This window comes from Oryctolagus cuniculus, chromosome 4 (assembly GCF_964237555.1).
Source record: "Oryctolagus cuniculus chromosome 4, mOryCun1.1, whole genome shotgun sequence".
NCBI lineage: Eukaryota > Metazoa > Chordata > Mammalia > Lagomorpha > Leporidae > Oryctolagus > Oryctolagus cuniculus.
This window is the reverse complement of record NC_091435.1, coordinates 139,022,611-139,041,657: the sequence shown is the minus strand read 5'-3', so window position 1 is coordinate 139,041,657 and position 19,047 is coordinate 139,022,611. Positions and strand designations below refer to the sequence as shown.

The following is a 19,047-nucleotide window of genomic DNA, read 5'->3' as shown; positions in this document are numbered from 1 at the left end:
GGGGCCTACATACTTGGGTCATCTTCCACTGCTTTCCCAGGCGCATTAGCAGGGAGCTGGATTGGAAATGGAGCAGCCAGGAGACAACCTGTACCCATTGCAGGCAGCGGCTTTATCTGTCATGTCACAATGCTGGCCCAAGTAATTCTTTTTAAAAATATTTATTTGAAAGAGAGAGAGAGATCAATCTTCCATCCTCTAGTTCACTAACAAAGTGGCTCTAATAGCTGGGGCTTGGCCAAGGTGAAGCCAGGAGCTTGGAACTCCACCAGAGCCTCCCATGTGAGTGGCAGGGGCCCAAGCACTTGGGCCATTTCCTCTGCTTTAGCCTTAGAAGGGGTAGCCAGGGCTCGGACCAGCACTCTAATATGGAATGCCAGCATCGTAAGCAGCAGAGTAATTTTTAAGTGTCATAATTAAAAACTATTAGCTGATAAGCATTCTGATATACTGTATGTTTCTTTCATTAATGGAGTCATTCCTCTGTAAGTTAGCATCCTGCTTCACTTATTTAGTATTTTAAATAGGAGTATCTCCCTCCTATTTAATTTGTTCTGCTTCCAAAGAATTCCTACATCCTAAAGTGTTCACACAAACTTCCAAACAGAAAAACTCACCTGCTGTCGCTGTCACGGGGACTGTGGTGGTAACAGGTGGCACTGTGGTTGTCGGCAGTTTTTTTGGCCTGAATTTGTAGTGTCCAATAAATCCATCTGCAGTTAAGCTTAAATCTGATAAAAACTGAATAAGAAGTTCATTTCTCTCTGATACAATTGGCCTAAAAGACAAAAAAGACTTTCTTAAAAAGAAGAAAATACATAAGGTTCGATACCTCCCTGAAAATGTAAAATTTCTGAGCGCTCCACTTTGCCCATTTCTGACACTAGACTTGCCATCTGTTCAAACTGTAAAGCTAAAACCCTTAAGAAGATGAAAGTCTTAAACCTGCTAAATGTGAACGCTCAGAGCTAAGGCCCAGTCAGCGTTGGTCCGGCGAGGCACTGTGCCTCTAGTGCCCAGGGAACGCAAATGCACACTGAGAGCGCAGGTGGTCTGCCCAGTGTGTGCAGCTCAGTTTCCAGAGACCCCTACAAGGTCACAGCAGCCACCGGGACCAGTGTGACAGTGACCCTGAGGCTGCCCTCCAGGCTCCTCAGGGAGGCCCGATGGAAACTGCACAGCTCCTCTGCACCAAGACTCTGGGTTCCAGAAGGCCTGGGAAGGCAGATGCTGACCACAAAGAATCAGACAAATGTGACGTACCGATTTCCACAGTAGCTGTCACCCAGGGGTAAGCAAGCAATGAGGGCTTCAAGGGACTTCTCTTTCACCTTTAAACTTTTAACTGAGTTATTTCAAAGAGAGACAGGCAAGCAGGCAGGCACGGGCGCAAGCACAGCAGGTGGGGAAGGGAATGAGCGGCAGAGTTCTCGTCCGCTGGTTTGTTCCCCAAACACCCGCAACAGCCAGGGCTGGGCCAGGCCAAAGCAAAAACTCTGGAACTCCATCCAGGTCTCCCATGTGGGTGGCAGGGACCCAAGCACTTGAGCCATCACCTACTGCCTCCCAAGGTGTGCATCAGCAGGCAGCTGGAAGTGGGAGCTCAAACCCAGGCATGTCCTATGGGACGCAGCTGCACCAAACACCCCCACCACCTTAAATGCAAGTTCTAATGCATGGCTGCAGTGGAAGCATTTCCGCTTATACTCCCCATTAGCAAAATGCTGGGAAGGAAAAAGAGAAAGTGATTTCTGTTCTGCTGGTCACACATGACCACTGACGAAGAACTCTAATCTGGGGCTTGCTGGTGAGCTGGTACTGAAGATGTAGCCGAGATGACAACTGAGGTTCAAAAGCTCTCTTTGGTCTTGGGGGCTAGTTATGCTCTACATGATGGTGATTTCATTCATGTTTTTCCATTAGTAAACAATGGTAGAAATAAGTTTGCTAGTTATAATTAAAAACTAATTGAGACAATTAAACAAGTCGTTTAATAGAAGTAATCAGTAAATTAGCTAAACTTTTTCTGAGGCATCTTTGTAACTAACTTGCTTCTTAGGCATCATGGGGAAGAAATAATGAGGTGACTCACTTTTGCCCCCTCCGATCAGCTGTCAGTGGAGCTCTGTGGCAGGGAGCACGGATCTGTACATACTCGAGGGAGCACGGATCTGTATATACTCAAGGGAGCACGGATCTGTACATACTCGAGGGAGCATGGATCTGTACATACCCGACCGAGGAAAAAAACTGCAAGCCAGGGCATGGGACAAAGCTGAAGTGAGCCTGGTGACCCACGCAGAGAGTTCCAGTCACAAAAGTGACCCATGCCTTCTAGAGTCAAGCTCTTCACAGCAATGGTCTTGTGTTTAAAAACTACATTCCATTAAATAAATGAAGAGTGTACTAAACATAATTCTCACCTGTGATTACAAATAAAATATGCTAATCTTGCATAAGCGATATAACTGCAGTAAGCAGTTTTTGTAAGAAGCAAAGGAAATCTGGAGACCATGCCAGGCAAGACTTGTGCGCGATGGGATAATTACTGGGATCATTCACCGCCGAGCAGAGGAAACTGAATTTTCTCAAGGAAGAGTATTTTCCTAATAAAGATGTATTTCTGTTATGCTGCTACTGGGCTTTGTATAAATGCAGCAGAACCATGGTACAATGAAAGAATACTGAGAGCCAGGTGTTGTACCTGCAAATCACTGCTCCAAACAAACAGGCAGCCAACAGCAAATCTCACTCAGCTCCTCTCTGCATGGCAGGTCCCAGGAAGGGACGGAGATGCTATCTTATGTGACGCAGTCGGCTGTGTTAGCTGTCCCTGGTTTGCCATTCCAAATCGCCCTTTCAATCATCACAGGCAAACATCAGGTCCTGCAAATTTTGCCTCCTAAGTATTACTTGATCCACATCCTCCTCTTCATCCCTACCACCCTCTCTGCTGCCTAGGCTTTACCTGGGCCATTGCAACAGCCTCCTCACTTGCCCCCCTGTTCACCTTGTCAAGCAGGAAGGTTCTAGAACCAATGGACCAATGGTCAGGCCATTGCCTGCTTGAATGCATGTGGAAGGCTCCCAGCTCTGAGGGATCTGGAAACTAACTTAACCCTCCTGCCGCATCTCTCTCAAGGTTAAAGTTCCAGAAATAGCATTTATTTCCCCCAAGTATCGTTGTGAATAAAATTCTCTCTTGGAATGAGTCTGTCCTCCCACCTGCCTCTGACTCACCCCAACTCTGCCTGTGGCCTCAGCTTCAAGAGGCACAATCTCCTCTAACAAGCTTCCTCTCATCACCTGTCCAGGCAGGGCAGGACTCCTGAAAAACCCACCAGGGCTTTCCTCTGCCAATTACCTGCCATGTTTTGTTCCCTCGCACTCTCTCTATCTTTGCATTCTGCTTTATCTCTGTAAAATGGGTACCTAACATATTGTCCAGCATAGAGCTTGGGTATAACAAATGTTTTTGGATGAAATTCCACGGTATAAATAATACACCAAACCAAACCAGTAAGATAGGTGATGTCCACCTATTCCCAGTGCTCATCCTACACGTTTTCTGCAGCTTACTTATCTGAAAGCTGTTGAAAGAGAAAGATTTCCTTCTGCTGGTTCACTTCCCAAATGCCCATGATAGCTGGGGATGGGCCACACCAAAGCCAAGAGCTGGGAACTCAATCTGAGTCTCTGACGCTATTGGCAGGGACCCAAAATACTTCAGCCATCACCTGCTGCCTCCCAGGGTACACATGAACTGGAAACTGGATTGGAGGTCACAGGACTCGAACCCAGGCCCTTTGATATGGGAGGCAGGTGTTCCAAGTGGAGACTTGATGGACAGATACCTACCTGAGCACTCTTACTTTAACAGGGGAAACACTCTCCTAGCAGATTTTCTCGCTCTCTCAACTGCCCTACTGCAGGAGTATTCTGACCATGGAAAACCATTCCTCTGGACAGAAGCATCAGCTGGGGGGCTGGCAGTTCAGCTACTCTGATAGTCAAAGTGCTCAAAAATGACACGCAGCCGCCGCCTCCATTGCCTTCCCAGCCCCCACCTCAAAAAGGCAATAACTACTCTGAATTGTGTACTTATCGCTACCTTGCTGTTTCCTACAGGCTGAGAACACGTATATGCATCACCAAACAACACATCTGCATACCTTCACATATGTATAAACTCTGTAAAAATGAAATGGCACAAGGCACACTTTGTGACTTTTTTTCACCCTCAACACTGTCATGGTGAGGCTCATCCACTGTTTTCACTGCTATACGGTGTGCACCATGACAACTACTCTCTTGCTGACAGACACTGGGCTGCTTCCTGCCCTCCTCCATGGCAACAATACTGCTGAGAACATTTCAGGCAAGAGGTGTCTAGTGCTGGGTGCACCAGGAGGGCAGGACACATACTTTTTTTTCAGTCATAGGACAGATGCTCATTTGAAACTTCATTAGAGAATGCCAAATTGATTGCGAATATGGCTACACCAATTTACACTCTTTCTAAGATTTGTTAACTGTGCAGCTCTCTTCTTGGGAATGCCTTTTCATGTCTTTTACCAATTTTTTTCCATTGGGTTGTTATATTTTCCTATTAATTTCCATGATTTATTGATATATTCTGAAATCTATGTCTTCGATCATACAGTAACTACTTCTAGTTGTGCTTTCTGCTTAAAATCTATTATTTACTGATATTAATAAATCTGTGCTAGTTTTCCTGCCATTAAAAATTATTCTAAATAATTTATTCTTTTATTTTCAAATTCCTTTATGCTGTTATTTTGGAGGGATATGTCTTCTGAATAGCATATACTTGGATTTTGCTTTTTTAAATCAAATTTAACACTTTTCTATCTTTCATTAATGATTTGGTCCACTTGCATTGATTCTAAGTGCATCTAGATATCCAACGATAATGGAATTAAAAAATAAATTTATTTGGGTGCCAAAAAATCTGAAATCATGCATACAGATGGCTTTCAAGTTTATGGAAAAAGTTTACCGTGAGAAATTGTGCATGGATACACAGATCTATGATCTAACTTACACTGTTGCTATGGAGAAACCCGCTGTCGGGCTATTTGTGATAATCCGTTTTTAACACCTTCTCTGTTATTTTGTGGTTTTACTGTAATACATGCAGGAATAGGTATCTTACCTGTGTTGCTTAAGATTTATTTTCTTAAATTTCATAATTGATATCTTTCATCTATACTGGAAAAAAATTTTTTTAAGATTTATTTATTTGAAAGAGTTATAGAGAGGTGGAGACAGAGAGAAAATGAGGTGCCTTCTATTTGTTGGGTCACTCTCCAAATGAACTCAATGGCTGGAGTTGGTCTGATCCAAAGCCAGGTGCTTCCTCCAGGTCTCCCACACGAGTGCAGAGGCCCAAGGACTTGGGCCATCTTTCCTAGACCACAGCAGAGAGCTGGATCAGAAGTGGAGCAGCCAGTACTCCAGGTGACGGCTTTACCCTCTATGCCACAGCACTGGGGTGGAAAGTCTCAGGTTTTAAATTACTTCTTCAGGCCAGCGCCGTGGCTTACTTGGCTAGTCCTCCGCCTGTGGTGCCGGCACCCTGGGTTCTAGTCCCGGTTGGGGCGCCGGGTACTAATCCCGGTTGTTCCTCTTATAGTCCAGCTCTCTGCTGTGGCCGGGGAAGGCAGTGGAGGATGGCCCAAGCGCTTGGGTCCCTGCACCTGCATGGGAGACCAGGAGGAAGCACCTGGCTCCTGGCTTCGGATTGGTGCTGAGCGGCGGCCATAGCGGCCATTAGGGGAGTGAGCCAGCGGAGGGAAGACCTTTCTCTCTGTCTCTGTCTATAACTCTACCTGTCAAATAAAAAAAATTACTTCTTCAAACAGATTTCATACATTGCCTCTTTACTTACAGAAAAAAAAAATTCTGATTAAATGTGCCTTAATTCCTTTCACTCTAGTCTCTGTGCCTCAGTCTCGTTATATTTTGTCTCCTTGTGCTATATTCAAGTAATTAGTTCACATTCATTTCCCAATTCCCTAACTCTTGCTGCAACTATGTTTTATCAGCAGTTTAACACATGCATTGCTTCTTGTTTCAATGATTACATCTCAGTTCTGGAAATTCTTTTTGGTTCCTTGTTAAGTCTGTTTGGTCATTCTTGAAAGTCTCTTGTTTCTTAGTCATACTTCCAGTGGCCTGCACTTTGTAGGCCCAATATATTTTGAACAAATTTCTTTAACCACACTTACTTTATATTGTCTTATAATTTTAATACATATATAACCTCTGTGGGCTTGATTATACTGTTTATTTGCGACTCATTTTTACGTTGGCTTTTCCTTTGTGTTTTGTATTCCCTGAAACTTTCCTGATAGAAATTCTTTTTTTTTTTTTTAAAAATAGATTTATTTATGTGAGAAGTAGAGTTACAGACAGTGAGAGGGAGAGACAGAAAGGTCTTCCTTCCATTAGTTCACTCCCCAAATGGCCACAACAGCCAGAGCTATGCCAATCTGAAACCAGAAGCCAGGTGCTTTTCCCTGGTCTCCCATGTGGGTGCAGGGGCCCAAGCACTTGGGCCATCTTCTACTGCTTTTCCAGGCCATAGCAGAGAGCTGGATTGGAAGAGGTGCAGCCAGGACTAGAACCGGTGTCCATATGTGATGCCAACACTGCAGGCAGAGGATTAACCTACTGCGCCATGGCGCCAGCTCCAATAAAAATCCTTAAAGCCTGAGTTAGGATGCAACCTTCCAGGGGCTGGCATTGTCACGCAGTGGGATAAGCTGCCTCTTGCAATGCCAGCACCCTGTACCTGAACACTGGTTTGAGTCCTGGCTCCTTCACTTCCAATCCAGCTCCCCACTAACGTGCCTAGGAAGGCAGTAGATCATGTGGGAAACCAAGATGGAGCTCCTGGCTCCTGGTTTCAGCCTGGCCCAGAGCTGACAGGTGTGGGCCATCTGAGGAGTGAACCAGCAGGTGGAAGACCTCTCTGTCCACCTTTCTCTGTTGCTCTGCCTCTCAAGTAAACAAACACATCTTTTTAAAACAATGCATTCTTCCAGAGAAAATTCACATTTTGATTTGTCAGCCTCTGGGGGCGCTATCAACCTGGAAACTTTTCAGTTGTTGACTTGTTTTTTGGGACAGTTACGTAGCATGAATTCCATCCTCAAATCGGTGTGTGGGCTTATTTTTTGATGAGGAATTCTCATCAGAAAAATCTTTTTTCTTTCACCAAAATCGAAGGCAAAAACAATCAATTTTCTTTAAACTGGCCCTTAGGGAGTTAACTCAATCACACTGGCATTACTTTCTGTGGGCCTCCTGGCTTGTGACTATGACCCAGCTCAGGCCCAGCCATTCAAGGCCTTTGAGGAGTGAACCTTTCTCAGTCAGGGTTGCTCATTCTTGCTTGCTCTCTGCCTCTCAAATAAAACTAAAACTAAAAACAAAAAAACAAAAAACCAAGCAGGATATGAAGTACACAAGTAGGCGCTACTTACGCTGGGGGACTATCGCCACAGTACTTTCCGATTCTCTGGGCATCGTTGACTTCCCCGCCGTTGAACACAGCCACGTAATCGTATCGGCAGTAGTTATCTCGCTCTACGTCGAACTTTTCAAACTTTAATTCTATAAGCTTCGGAGAGAGCACAACATCAGAAGTGTCAAAACAGCACTGTTGACCAACTACAAATGGAATTCTCCCTCTCCCCAGACACATAGGACATATTTTCTTTTGCAAAAAAATGCATTCACCCTGTTTAAATGATTTTTTGTTCCATAATTCATAGTTAAAAACATTGTGGTATTCTTTTGCTCTCATTTTCTAACATTCCTAAGATAGTTTCAAACCCAGATCCACCCTGGTTATGGTCTTAAATGTAGGAGCTCTGTTCACTTCCTGTTAGAAAAGTACGTGGACACTAATGAACTCTATATATTATGACTAACTGGTTCTGGAGATCTGTTGTACCACTGGCTAACTATAGTTAATAATAACGTACTATATACTCGCAAACTGCTAAGAGTAGATCTTATATGCCATTGCCACACACACCTCTACACACACAGAAGGGTAACTGTGGGAGATGATGAATATGGTAATTGGCTTGACTGTGATCATATTTTTACAAATGTAATGTTGGGTACATCAAAAAAGCACATTGTACATCATTTTTATTTGCCAACTATACCTCAATAAATCTGGGAGGGGGGAGATGACTAACTGGATAACCAAGTGTGCGCTGGGAGCCATCTATTGATTTCATTACGCTCTGTAAGAAAACTAATAGAAATGCTTGTAAAAAGTATTATCCAAGATGTCCCTGTATTAGTGCACGTCAGGGTATGGCGTATGCCTGGGGTAAGATGAGTGGGTAGAGCTGTTCCTCTTTTGAGGGAAGGAAACTGACATTGCTATCATCCCAGAAAGGAGGGACTTTTCAGGACCAGCAACTCAGGGAAGCGGGAACTGACGGCAGTGAGTTCCTGAAGTATGTATGAAATGTGCTGAGACTAGACACAGGCTACCTGGGATGTGCTGAGACTAGACACAGGCTACCCGGGATGTGCTGAGACTAGACACAGGCTACCCGGAATGTGCTGAGACTAGACACAGGCTACCCGGGATGTGCTGAGACTAGACACAGGCTACCTGGGATGTGCTGAGACTAGACACAGGCTACCTGGGATGTGCTGAGACTAGACACAGGCTACCTGGGATGTGCTGAGACTAGACACAGGCTACCCGGGATGTGCTGAGACTAGACACAGGCTACCCGGGATGTGCTGAGACTAGACACAGGCTACCCGGGATGTGGCTGAGACTAGACACAGGCTACCCGGGATGTGGCTGAGACTAGACACAGGCTACCCGGGATGTGCTGAGACTAGACACAGGCTACCCGGGATGTGCTGAGACTAGACACAGGCTACCCGGGATGTGGCTGAGACTAGACACAGGCTACCCGGGATGTGGCTGAGACTAGACACAGGCTACCCGGGATGTGCTGAGACTAGACACAGGCTACCCGGGATGTGCTGAGACTAGACACAGGCTACCTGGGATGTGGCTGAGACTAGACACAGGCTACCTGGGATGTGCTGAGACTAGACACAGGCTACCTGGGATGTGCTGAGACTAGACACAGGCTACCCGGGATGTGCTGAGACTAGACACAGGCTACCTGGGATGTGCTGAGACTAGACACAGGCTACCCGGGATGTGGCTGAGTTCTGGAAAGACTGCTTCGCTGTACTGATAGACAAAATCTGAGTTAGAATCCCTAATTCTGACTTTGAATGAGAGTGTCCTAAATTATTCAAGTGAATAGGAAATTCTGATTTCATATGCAACTGAGCATTTCTTCAATCAGCATCTCCAGTATGTGAATCAAAGACTATCTCCCGAGTTCATTACTACTCATGGCATCCAGAAGCAGGAGAACACACTCTTGCTGGGTAGCAGGTGGGCAGGAGCCCTCAGTAACCTCAGGGAAGCTAATGGACAGTGATTTCCATTTGACAGTGAGCATTAATTTGCATTAGCTAAAGACGACTCAGACACAGCCATCTGAGAGAGAATGGCAATGGCAGATGGACATAAAGGTATATTTTGGTGTTAAGCATAATTGCCACACATCTACATATTCACCTACCTCTAAACAGTCAGTGCCAGTGATGGGTGACTAATAGCTTATTCATGTTGTAAATTTAAATTACTTCCTCTTTGAGTCCACTGACTTCTCACTAGTAACTAATATTTTCCAGTTTATTAAAAAACTGGCTGAATTTTCTGTACTAAGAAATCAGTCATGTAAAAACCTTTGGAGAGAAGATTTTTCTAAAAAACAATGAATAAGAAAATAAAGGAGAAAGCCATGATTAAAAGTGGAGGCAATTTTTTGAAAGTAGAAACTTCCCACAGACTTGCATAATATTAGTTTCCTATTATATTTTTCTTTGGACAGAGCTACCAGTGATTTCAAACACTGGAACAATGATTGAAAACTCAATTGGCTGAAGCCCAAAACACATTAGGAAACTAAAGTCAGACTTAAAATTTCAGGAACCAAAGCGGAGAATGGTGGAAAGAGATGCTAAATTGTAATCTCAAAGAATAATTAAGTGGAAATTATTGGTCAAATACAAATGTCATGGAGAGGAAAACAATCAATACAATTTCAAGAACTATATAATGGCTTAAGCATTTCAGAAATATAATTTAAACTACAAAATATTCAACAGATTTATAGAATCTTACATTCTTACATGAATGACTTCTTCTTAAAAAATAAAAGTTTTGGGATTATGATCAAAGCATGTGTGTGTGCACACATATGTGGTTCAAATCACTACCTGTATGGTATATTGGCCTCAATTTTTTGTGTTATAAGTATATATGTCAAATAGCATTGTATAAGCTCTATGAAAAACAATCTAGGAAAGCTTTTTTTTTATGTAACATTTACCTTCTAGTGTTGGGTTTTGGTCTAGATTGTAGCATTTATAATTTTTACAGTTATTTTTAAGTCACAGAGTTTCATCTATTCCTATGCCAAGTTCTATCTGCAATTAAGTTCTGAAGGTGGTTTCCAGAAACAGTAAAAATTCCTACAAGCCAAGCTACTGGAAAATCCATCTCTCTCTAGTTTAAGCATCTTGTGGGGAATCTGCACCAATTTTCTATTACACAACCAAAAACACCCTCAAGCAGACGTCTGCTCTGCAGTGATGCTGTGGTCTGCTCTCGCTGGTCTCACAGAAGCGAAGCTTCCAGATTCTTGATTTTGTGACCGGGGTGACTGCTGTCAGGACGTGATGGGTTTGCCACGTGAGTGACAGGTGACCCGCAACACACATGCACTTGGGGATTCTGATCCTCACCAAGTTAGTCACTGCTAACATCAGCCTCATAATATCTGCCACAGGGTTAAACACTCTTATGTGAGATTTGCTTACCACCTGTGTTTTAAAAGCTGTTTTGCAAATCCTAATTGTATAATAGGAAATTAAATCCATGGACTTGCACGTCAAATAGTGAAAGGGCGACTTCAAGCTTGGTCTCACGGACAAAGACCTGTGTACTCCGCTCTCATGGAAGCCCCACAACCCACAACCAGAGGCTTGGATGGGGGAGAGAGAGAAGTGGGCCCCTCCCACGCGCGGCGGGCAAGCTTTCTCCACGTTTGCAGGGAGCCTCACCTGATTCTTCGGGGCTATGATGTGCCACACACAAGTGACTCCTGCAGGGTAATCCCGGTCGGGCCAGTTGGGGGTTTTAAAAGAGCCAGAAGGTCTTTCAAGGCGTCCTCCACAATACTGATCTCCTGAAGTTATGAAATACAGAAAAGAAGTCCCCCAGTTTATATCCTGATATTGATTACAACGGTACAAGCACGGGAAGATTAGGAATGTGGCATGTTAGGTGATACCAAGAGGGGAATTTGAAAAGTCCAAGAAAAATGCAGTTAAAAGGTAAGTTTATTTTGGTGCAAAAAATTTTACATCCATGCAGGTATGAGGGAGTCTTATAAAAATGTGTATTATGAAAAAACTGCATGGATTAAAAAAAACGCTGTACCAAAATAAACAACCTTTTAAAAAATTATTTACCTGTGAGACAGAGACAGACATAGAGACAGAGAGCAAACTCCTCCACTAGCTCACTCCCCAGATGCCTGCAGTGGCTAAGGCAGCACTGGACCCGGCAGATGGGAGATGAGAACTCAGTCTCCCACGTGGGTGCCGGAATGCAACTTCTTGAGCCATCGTGGCTGCATCAACAGGAAGCTGGAGTCAAGAGCTGGAGCAGGGTGCCCAACCCAAGCGCTCCAACGTGGACACAGGTGTCTTAACCACTGGGTTAAAACTCCCGTCCCTAACCTTTTAGCTTCATTTTCCCACAAAAACTTTCTGAAGTCCCCTCCTTTAGTAGGTAAAGACAAAGGCAGGTCTTACGCTTTTTCTTTAAAACAAAAGGGCTATACATACACAATCTGCTGCACACACAACCCCACAAATGTTCTATTAGCCCGAGAGAGGGAAAACGTAGAGTCAGAGTCATGTCTTCTTTTCTCTTTTTCTTGGACAAGTGAAGACAAAACCCTCTGAGCATGTACTCACCTGAACAGCTTGTAGGCTCAGTAAGTCATACAGTTTTTAGGAATCCTCAAGGCACTGGCAGTTATTAAATACCCACGGACAGGGGACGGCGCTGTGGCATAGCGGTTAAAGCCGCCGCCTGCAATGCCAGCATCCCATATATGGGGGCCGGTTCCAGTCCCAGCTGCTCCACTTCTGATCCAGCTCCCTGCTAAATCCTGGGAAAGCAATGGAAGATGGCCCAAGTCCTTGGGCCCCTGCACCTACACGAGAGACCTGGTAGAAGCTCCTGGCTTCAGCCTGGCCCAGCCCCATCTGTTGCAGCCATCTGGGGAGTGAAACAGCACGTGGAAGATCTAACTTTTTTTTTTTTTTAAGCAGTTTTGGTACTATTTAATTTTTAAAGTTTATTTATTTATTTGAAAGGCAGAGAGTTACAGAGAGGCAGAGGCAGAGGCGGGGAGGAGACTGGAGGTCTTTTCCATCCGCTGGTTCACTCTCCAAATGGCTGCAACAGCCGATCTGAAGCCAGGAGCCTGGATCTTCTTCCAGGTCTCCCACACGGGTGCAGGGACCCAAGGACCCAAGGACTTGGGTCATCCTCTACTGCTTTCCCAGGCCATGGCAGAGAGCTAGATCAGAAGTGGGGCAGCAGGGACTCAAACCAGTGCCCATATAGGATGCTGGCAGTGCAGACGGTGGCTTTACCCACTATGCCACAGCACCAGCTCTTCAGTCTGTAATTTTTTTTTGACAGGCAGAGTGGACAGTGAGAGAGAGAGAGAGAGAAAGGTCTTCCTTTGCTGTTGGTTCACCCCGCAATGGCTGCTGCGGCCGGTGCGCTGATCCAAAGCCAGGAGCCAGGTGCTTCTCCCGGTCTCCCATGGGGTGCAGGGCCCAAGCACTTGGGCCATCCTCCACTGTACTCCCAGGCCACAGCAGAGAGCTGGACTGGAACAGGGGCAACTGGGACAGAATCCGGCACCCCGACCGGGACTAGAACCCGGTGTGCCGGCACCACAAGGCGGAGGATTAGCCTATTGAGCCACGGCGCCAGCTTGAATCATTTTTCAAGACTTACTTTATTTATTTGAAAGGCAGAGTTACAAAGATAAAGAGAGAGGGAAAGACAAAGAGATCTTCCATCCACTGGTTCACTCCCCAAATGGGCCAGGCTGAAGCCAGGAGCTTTTTCTGGGTCTCCTACATGGATGCAGGGGCCCAAGCACTTGAGTCATCTTCCACTACTTTTCCAGGCACATTAGCAGGGAGCTGATCAGAAGTGGAGCAGCCAGGACTTGAACCAGCACCTATATGGAATACCAGCATTGCAGGTGGCAGTTTAACCCACTATGCCACAGCACAAGCCCCTAAAATAAATCTTAAAAAAATTTTTTTCATTTCCTGATAATTATGATACCAGTTTTTCCTGAATTTATTGCCCATTCATATCTTTCTTCGTGAAGCATCTGTTCAAGTTTTTGTCCACTTATATTCAGTGGGATCTTTATCTTTTTATCAGAGTTCTATGAGTTCCTTGACTATCCTGAATATAAGTCCTTTATTATATATGTTCTAGTTGTTAGATATTTCTCTCACTTATGGGTTGTCTATCTGTATTTCTAACAATGTATTTTTGTCAACACTAGTTTTTTTTTTTTTAATGAAGTTTGCATAGTACATGTTTTCTGTCCCTTTACTTTCAAGCTATTTTGGTCTTTGTATTTCAAGTGCTTTCTTGTAGACAACATACAGTTGGGTCCTGCTCCTTAATGCAATCTCATGATTACTATCTTCTACTTAGAGTAGTGATCCTTTATCACATTTGCTGACATGCTTGGATTTAGTCTGCCATTTATTATTGTTTCCCATTTGTCTCACCTTTCTTTTGTTCTCTTTCTGCCACCTTTGTGGCAGATGGATTCTAGTATTCTAATTTAAGCAACTCTATTTTAATCTCACAGCTTTTTGCTGTAATTCTCGCACTATAATAGGTGCTCTCGGGATTACAGTATGCACCTTTAATTTATCACAATCCACTTAGCGTTAACGATGTGCTTCTTCAGATAGTGTACGTGCATGTAGGTGTATAAGCACAGCACTGTAGTTCCACTCACCTCTCTGTACTTTGACTGTCAAACATGTTACATGATACAGTGCATACATGTTAATGATATAGTGCATATTCTACAATACACTGCAAAGTTGGTTTTTCCACAAGTAAAAATAATTTTGAGCAAAATAAGAAAAGCAGCCAGCACCACGGCTCAATAGGCTAATCCTCCGCCTTGCAGCGCCGGCACACCGGGTTCTAGTCCTGGTTGGGGCGCTGGATTCTGTCCCGGTTGCCCCTCTTCCAGGCCAGCTCTCTGCTGTGGCCAGGGAGTGCAGTGGAGGATGGCCCAAGTGCTTGGGCCCTGCACCCCATGGGAGACCAGGAGAAGCACCTGGCTCCTGCCATCGGATCAGCACAGTGCGCCGGCCGCAGCGGCCATTGGAGGGTGAACCAACAGCAAAAGGAAGACCTTTCTCTCTGTCTCTCTCACTGTCCACTCTGCCTGTCAAAAAAACAAAAAACAAAAAACAAAAAAAAAACAAAAAAAAAAACAATATATTTACTATTTCTAGTGATCATGCTTCCTCTGTTACCTTCATGCAACCCCTAGTGTGATATTTCTTTCAATCTATAGGATTCCTTCCACAGCTCTTGTGGTGCAAGTATGAAAATGCCTTTCAGATATTTGTAGTGCCTATCTGAAGTGTTTTCATTTTCATTTTTGGAGACTGGCTATAGAATCTGCTTAATGGTTTTATTTCAGCACTTTAAAAATACTGTGATACTTCCTTTGGGCTGCCCTTGTGTACAAAGCCATCCAATCAGGCTACTGTGCTTCCATAATGTGGCTGGTTTTAACCGATTTAAGATTTTCTTTTTCTTTACATTTCTGTAATTTAATTATGAGGTAACTACATATGCTTCATTTTTATTTATCCTGTTTAGAGTCTGTTGATCATTGTGATTCTGCAAATTGACTTTCTTCTCTTAACCTGGATAGAGCCAAGTCATTATTTCTGGAAATAGGTTTCTGCACTACGGTCATTCTTCTGGGTTGAAAATTACAGCTACGTCAGGCCACCTGCTGTTGTCTCAGCGGTCTCTGAGGTTCTTTGGTTCAGCTGCTTTCCTCCTAGTTATGAGTATGGATAATTTCTACTCAGGTTTACTGCCTCTTTTAGCTATCTCCAATTTACTTGCAGGTCCATCAGGTAAATTATTCAATTTCAGATTCTGTATCTCTTAGCCCTGGAACTACCATGTTATTCAATAAGCTTTGAGTAGCTTGTTTCTCATCTGTTTATTATCCATATATTTCCCTTTAAAATCCTACCAAAAAAACTTATAATAATTGCTTTAAAGTGCTTTTCTGCTAACTGCAATATCTGCATTATCACGGGTCAACTTTTCCTGACTTTTCTTCTTGACTATGGACACACGCTGCCTTTTTCATTACTTGACTGGCATCGTGAGTGAGACATTCTAGTCTGGACTGTGCTGTGTTCCTGCAAAAAACGATTAGTGTTCTGGGAGGCATTTAACTTGGCTAGACTCACACTCCAAGTCTGTCTCCCTGGCAGTGGGCAGCAGCTGTACTCTCTGTTCAATTCTTTCATCTTGCTTGGGGGGGAGGACGCTTTTGTGCTGAGCCAACTGGGCTCCCCCACACTGTAGAGTTCAGCTGTCAGACAAAGATTTGCATAGCTAGATACATAAAAATCATCTCAATTTTCTGTAGTTTCCCGCCAGGATTTCCTCTCAAACATCCTGGCTGCTCTGTCTGACCTCTGACATCTCCAGCCAGGAATGCTACAAGGCAGCCACAGCCCAGCGTGGATTAGGGAGTACCTTCCAGGGGGAGGTGAAAACTTAAAAATCTTGCCCGCTGAAGTCATCTTTCAATGGTTTCTACCATTGGGCGCTCACAAGTAAACATGTGACACGATATGAAAACATCCTAAGACATGGGACGGCATTAAATAAAAAGCTGTGAAATAATATGAGTGTATGATCTCATTTTTCTCTGTAAAAGCTATTTTAGAAGCACATAAGCAAATGTGGGCACACACAGAAACACACAGGAATCACTGGCCCTGGGTATTTCCAGACGGTGTACTGCAATGGAGGATGGGGTGTGTCTGAGGTCTCCACGTGTGTACTTCTATGCAAGCCACACATTTCCACTCCACAAACTTCTACACTGGAAGTTTTACAAGAACGTGTGGATTTTTGTTTTCTGAAGACTAATTTTCTTTAATGGTCTCCTGATGGTTTGGGGACATCCACCAGCTCTCTGGTTGAGAGGACCTGCTCTTAGGCTTTGGATTAAAGGAGCAAATATTTATATGTTTATATAGAGTGACGAGAGCAGTGCCGGACACCCAGCAGGCGTTCAGGAACCGTGAGCCGTCACTGTTGTGACTGCCATCATGTGGCTACCATACCTCTTTCATTTGGTTCGGCGGCAGAGAACATGGCCATGAAGCCATTGCCAGCCGTGTTGGCATCGGAGATCATCTGCACCATCATCTTGTTGCCACTGGACACGAGGGCTCCCGGCCGGAACGTGCCGCAGAAGCGCCCGATGCGCTGGCCATTGGCGTGGCCGTTGTACACATCCACAAAGTCATAGCGGCACAGGTTGTCGCTCTCCAGGTCTATGAATCTGAAGTTCAGAACAACGACCTTCCCTTCGGGGACCTGCCAGGGAAAGCACCCATTAGAAACGGCCATGCAAGTGGTGCCTGCGGCATTCGCACCCTGCCAGTCGTTAGGTAACAATCCCATGATGAGGCTTTTTTCTCTTCTGAAATCTGAGCTGTGCCAGCGAAGTTTGCAGGCACACTGCACTCCAACTAAAACCCAAGTACATACGCCCTTCTCACAAATTCCACAATCCCCTAGGGTACACAATCTTATTCCTTAAGAGTTTATCTCTGGGGCCGGTGCTGTGGCGCAGCAGGTTAAAGTCCCAGCCTGCAGCGCTGGCATCCCATATGGGCATCGGTTTGAATCCCAGCTTTTCCGCTTTCGATCCCGCTCCCTGCTAATGCGCCTGGGAAAGCAGTGGAGGACAGACTAAGTCCTGGGCCTCTGCACCCACGTGGGAGACCTGGAAGAAGCTCTTGGCTTCGGAATGGCTCAGTTCTGGCCACTGCGGCCATTTGGAGAGTGAACCATCAAAATGGAAGACCTCCCTCGCTCTCTACCTCTCTAATTCTTTCAAATAAATAAAAATCTTTTTAAAAAAGCTTACTTCTACTAAGCTGTAAAATATGGCATAAACTTTATTAATTGATAGACCACTGCTTACAAATATGGCCAGTTCTGATTGTACCTTAGTACATTTTTGCATATTTTAAAATACCATGTGGCTGGCGCTGCAGCTCAATAGGCTAATCCTCCGCCTTGCGGCGTCAGCACACTGGGTTCCAGTCCCGGTCGGGGCGCCGGATTCTGTCCCAGTTGCTCCTCTTCCAGGCCAGCTCTCTGCTGTGGCCAGGGAGTGCAGTGGAGGATGGCCCTAGTGCTTGGGCCCTGCACCCACATGGGAGACCAGGAGAGGCACCTGGCTCCTGGCTTCGGATCAGCACGGTGCGCCGGCCGCAGAGCGCTGGCCGCAGCAGCCATTGGAGGGTGAACCAATGGTAAAGGAAGACCTTTCTCTCTGTCTCTCTCTCACTGTCCACTCTGCCAAAAAACAAAACAAAAACAAAAACAAAAACAAAAAAACACCATGTGACACCCAGAGCTGTTGCTTGGCTAAGAAGTACTTGGAATGTTTCTCACAACAAATACAATAAAAAAATCTCAAAACATACACTGCTTTTTTTTTTTTTTTTTTTTTTTTTTTTTTTTTGACAGGCAGAGTGGACAGTGAGAGAGAGAGACAGAGAGAAAGGTCTTCCTTTGCCGTTGGTTCACCCTCCAATGGCCGCCGCGGCCGGCGCGCTGCGGCCGGCGCACCGCGCTGATCCGATGGCAGGAGCCAGGAGCCAGGTGCTTTTCCTGGTCTCCCATGGGGTGCAGGGCCCAAGCACCTGGGCCATCCTCCACTGCACTCCCTGGCCACAGCAGAGGGCTGGCCTGGAAGAGGGGCAACCGGGACAGAATCCGGCGCCCCGACCGGGACTAGAACCCGGTGTGCCGGCGCCGCTAGGCGGAGGATTAGCCTAGTGAGCTGCGGCGCCGGCCTGATACACTGCTTTTTTAAAATATTTATTTATTTAAAAGTCAGAGTTAGAGAGGGGGGAGTCTTCCATCCAACGGTTCATGCAATGGCCAGAGTTGCACTGATCCAAAGCAAGGAGCTTCTTCCGGGTCTCCTATGTGGATACAGGGGCCCAAGGACTTGGGTCATCCTCTACTGCTATCCCAGGCCATAGCAGAGAGCTGGATCGGAAGAGGAGCAGCCAGGACTAGAACCGGCGCCCATACGGGATGCCGGCGCTTCAGGCCAGGGTGTTAACCAGCTGTGCCACAGCGCCAGCCCCTACACCGTTTTGATGAAGTTCAAATGAAGGGTTTACCTGGCAACTGTATAATTCATTTACAAATAATTAATTTGGGTCCTGAAAAATCTGCATCAAATATTTATACTGCTTAAATTAACCAAATAATTGTTGAATCATCTCTTCTCAAAGTACTTGAGTTTTTGTTTTCCAGATGAAAGCTTACATACCAAGCAGCCTCAAAACACAATGCACGAATGATTTAAAAACTGAGCTTTTGCTTTTACATAAGATTTTCTTCACCATAATATCACAACAGGAGCCGCTGCTGTGGCACAGCGGGTTAAAGCCCTGGCCTGAAGCGCTGGCATTCCATATGGGCGCCGGTTCTAGTCCCAGCTGCTCCATTTCCGATCCAGCTCTCTG

The 19,047-nt window shown here is 45.1% G+C and overlaps 1 protein-coding gene and 1 long non-coding RNA gene across 2 annotated transcripts in view; one reads left to right on the top strand and one right to left on the bottom strand.

Annotated features, from left to right (window-relative positions):
* The window catches only part of PCOLCE2 (procollagen C-endopeptidase enhancer 2), an 88,373-nt gene that overhangs the window by 11,367 nt on the left and 57,959 nt on the right, over nucleotides 1-19,047 (bottom strand). The window contains exons 3-6 of the mRNA XM_002716591.5: nucleotides 16,615-16,870; nucleotides 11,215-11,339; nucleotides 7,512-7,648; nucleotides 618-778 (exon numbers count right to left, since the gene is read on the bottom strand). Of these exons, the coding sequence (XP_002716637.3) occupies nucleotides 618-778; nucleotides 7,512-7,648; nucleotides 11,215-11,339; nucleotides 16,615-16,870 (679 nt within the window). The remainder of the gene's footprint in view (nucleotides 1-617; nucleotides 779-7,511; nucleotides 7,649-11,214; nucleotides 11,340-16,614; nucleotides 16,871-19,047) is intronic.
* LOC138849378 (uncharacterized) lies at nucleotides 772-7,647 on the top strand. The gene is made up of 2 exons (XR_011388177.1): nucleotides 772-1,291; nucleotides 2,060-7,647. It is a non-coding gene; the product is annotated as an uncharacterized lncRNA (long non-coding RNA).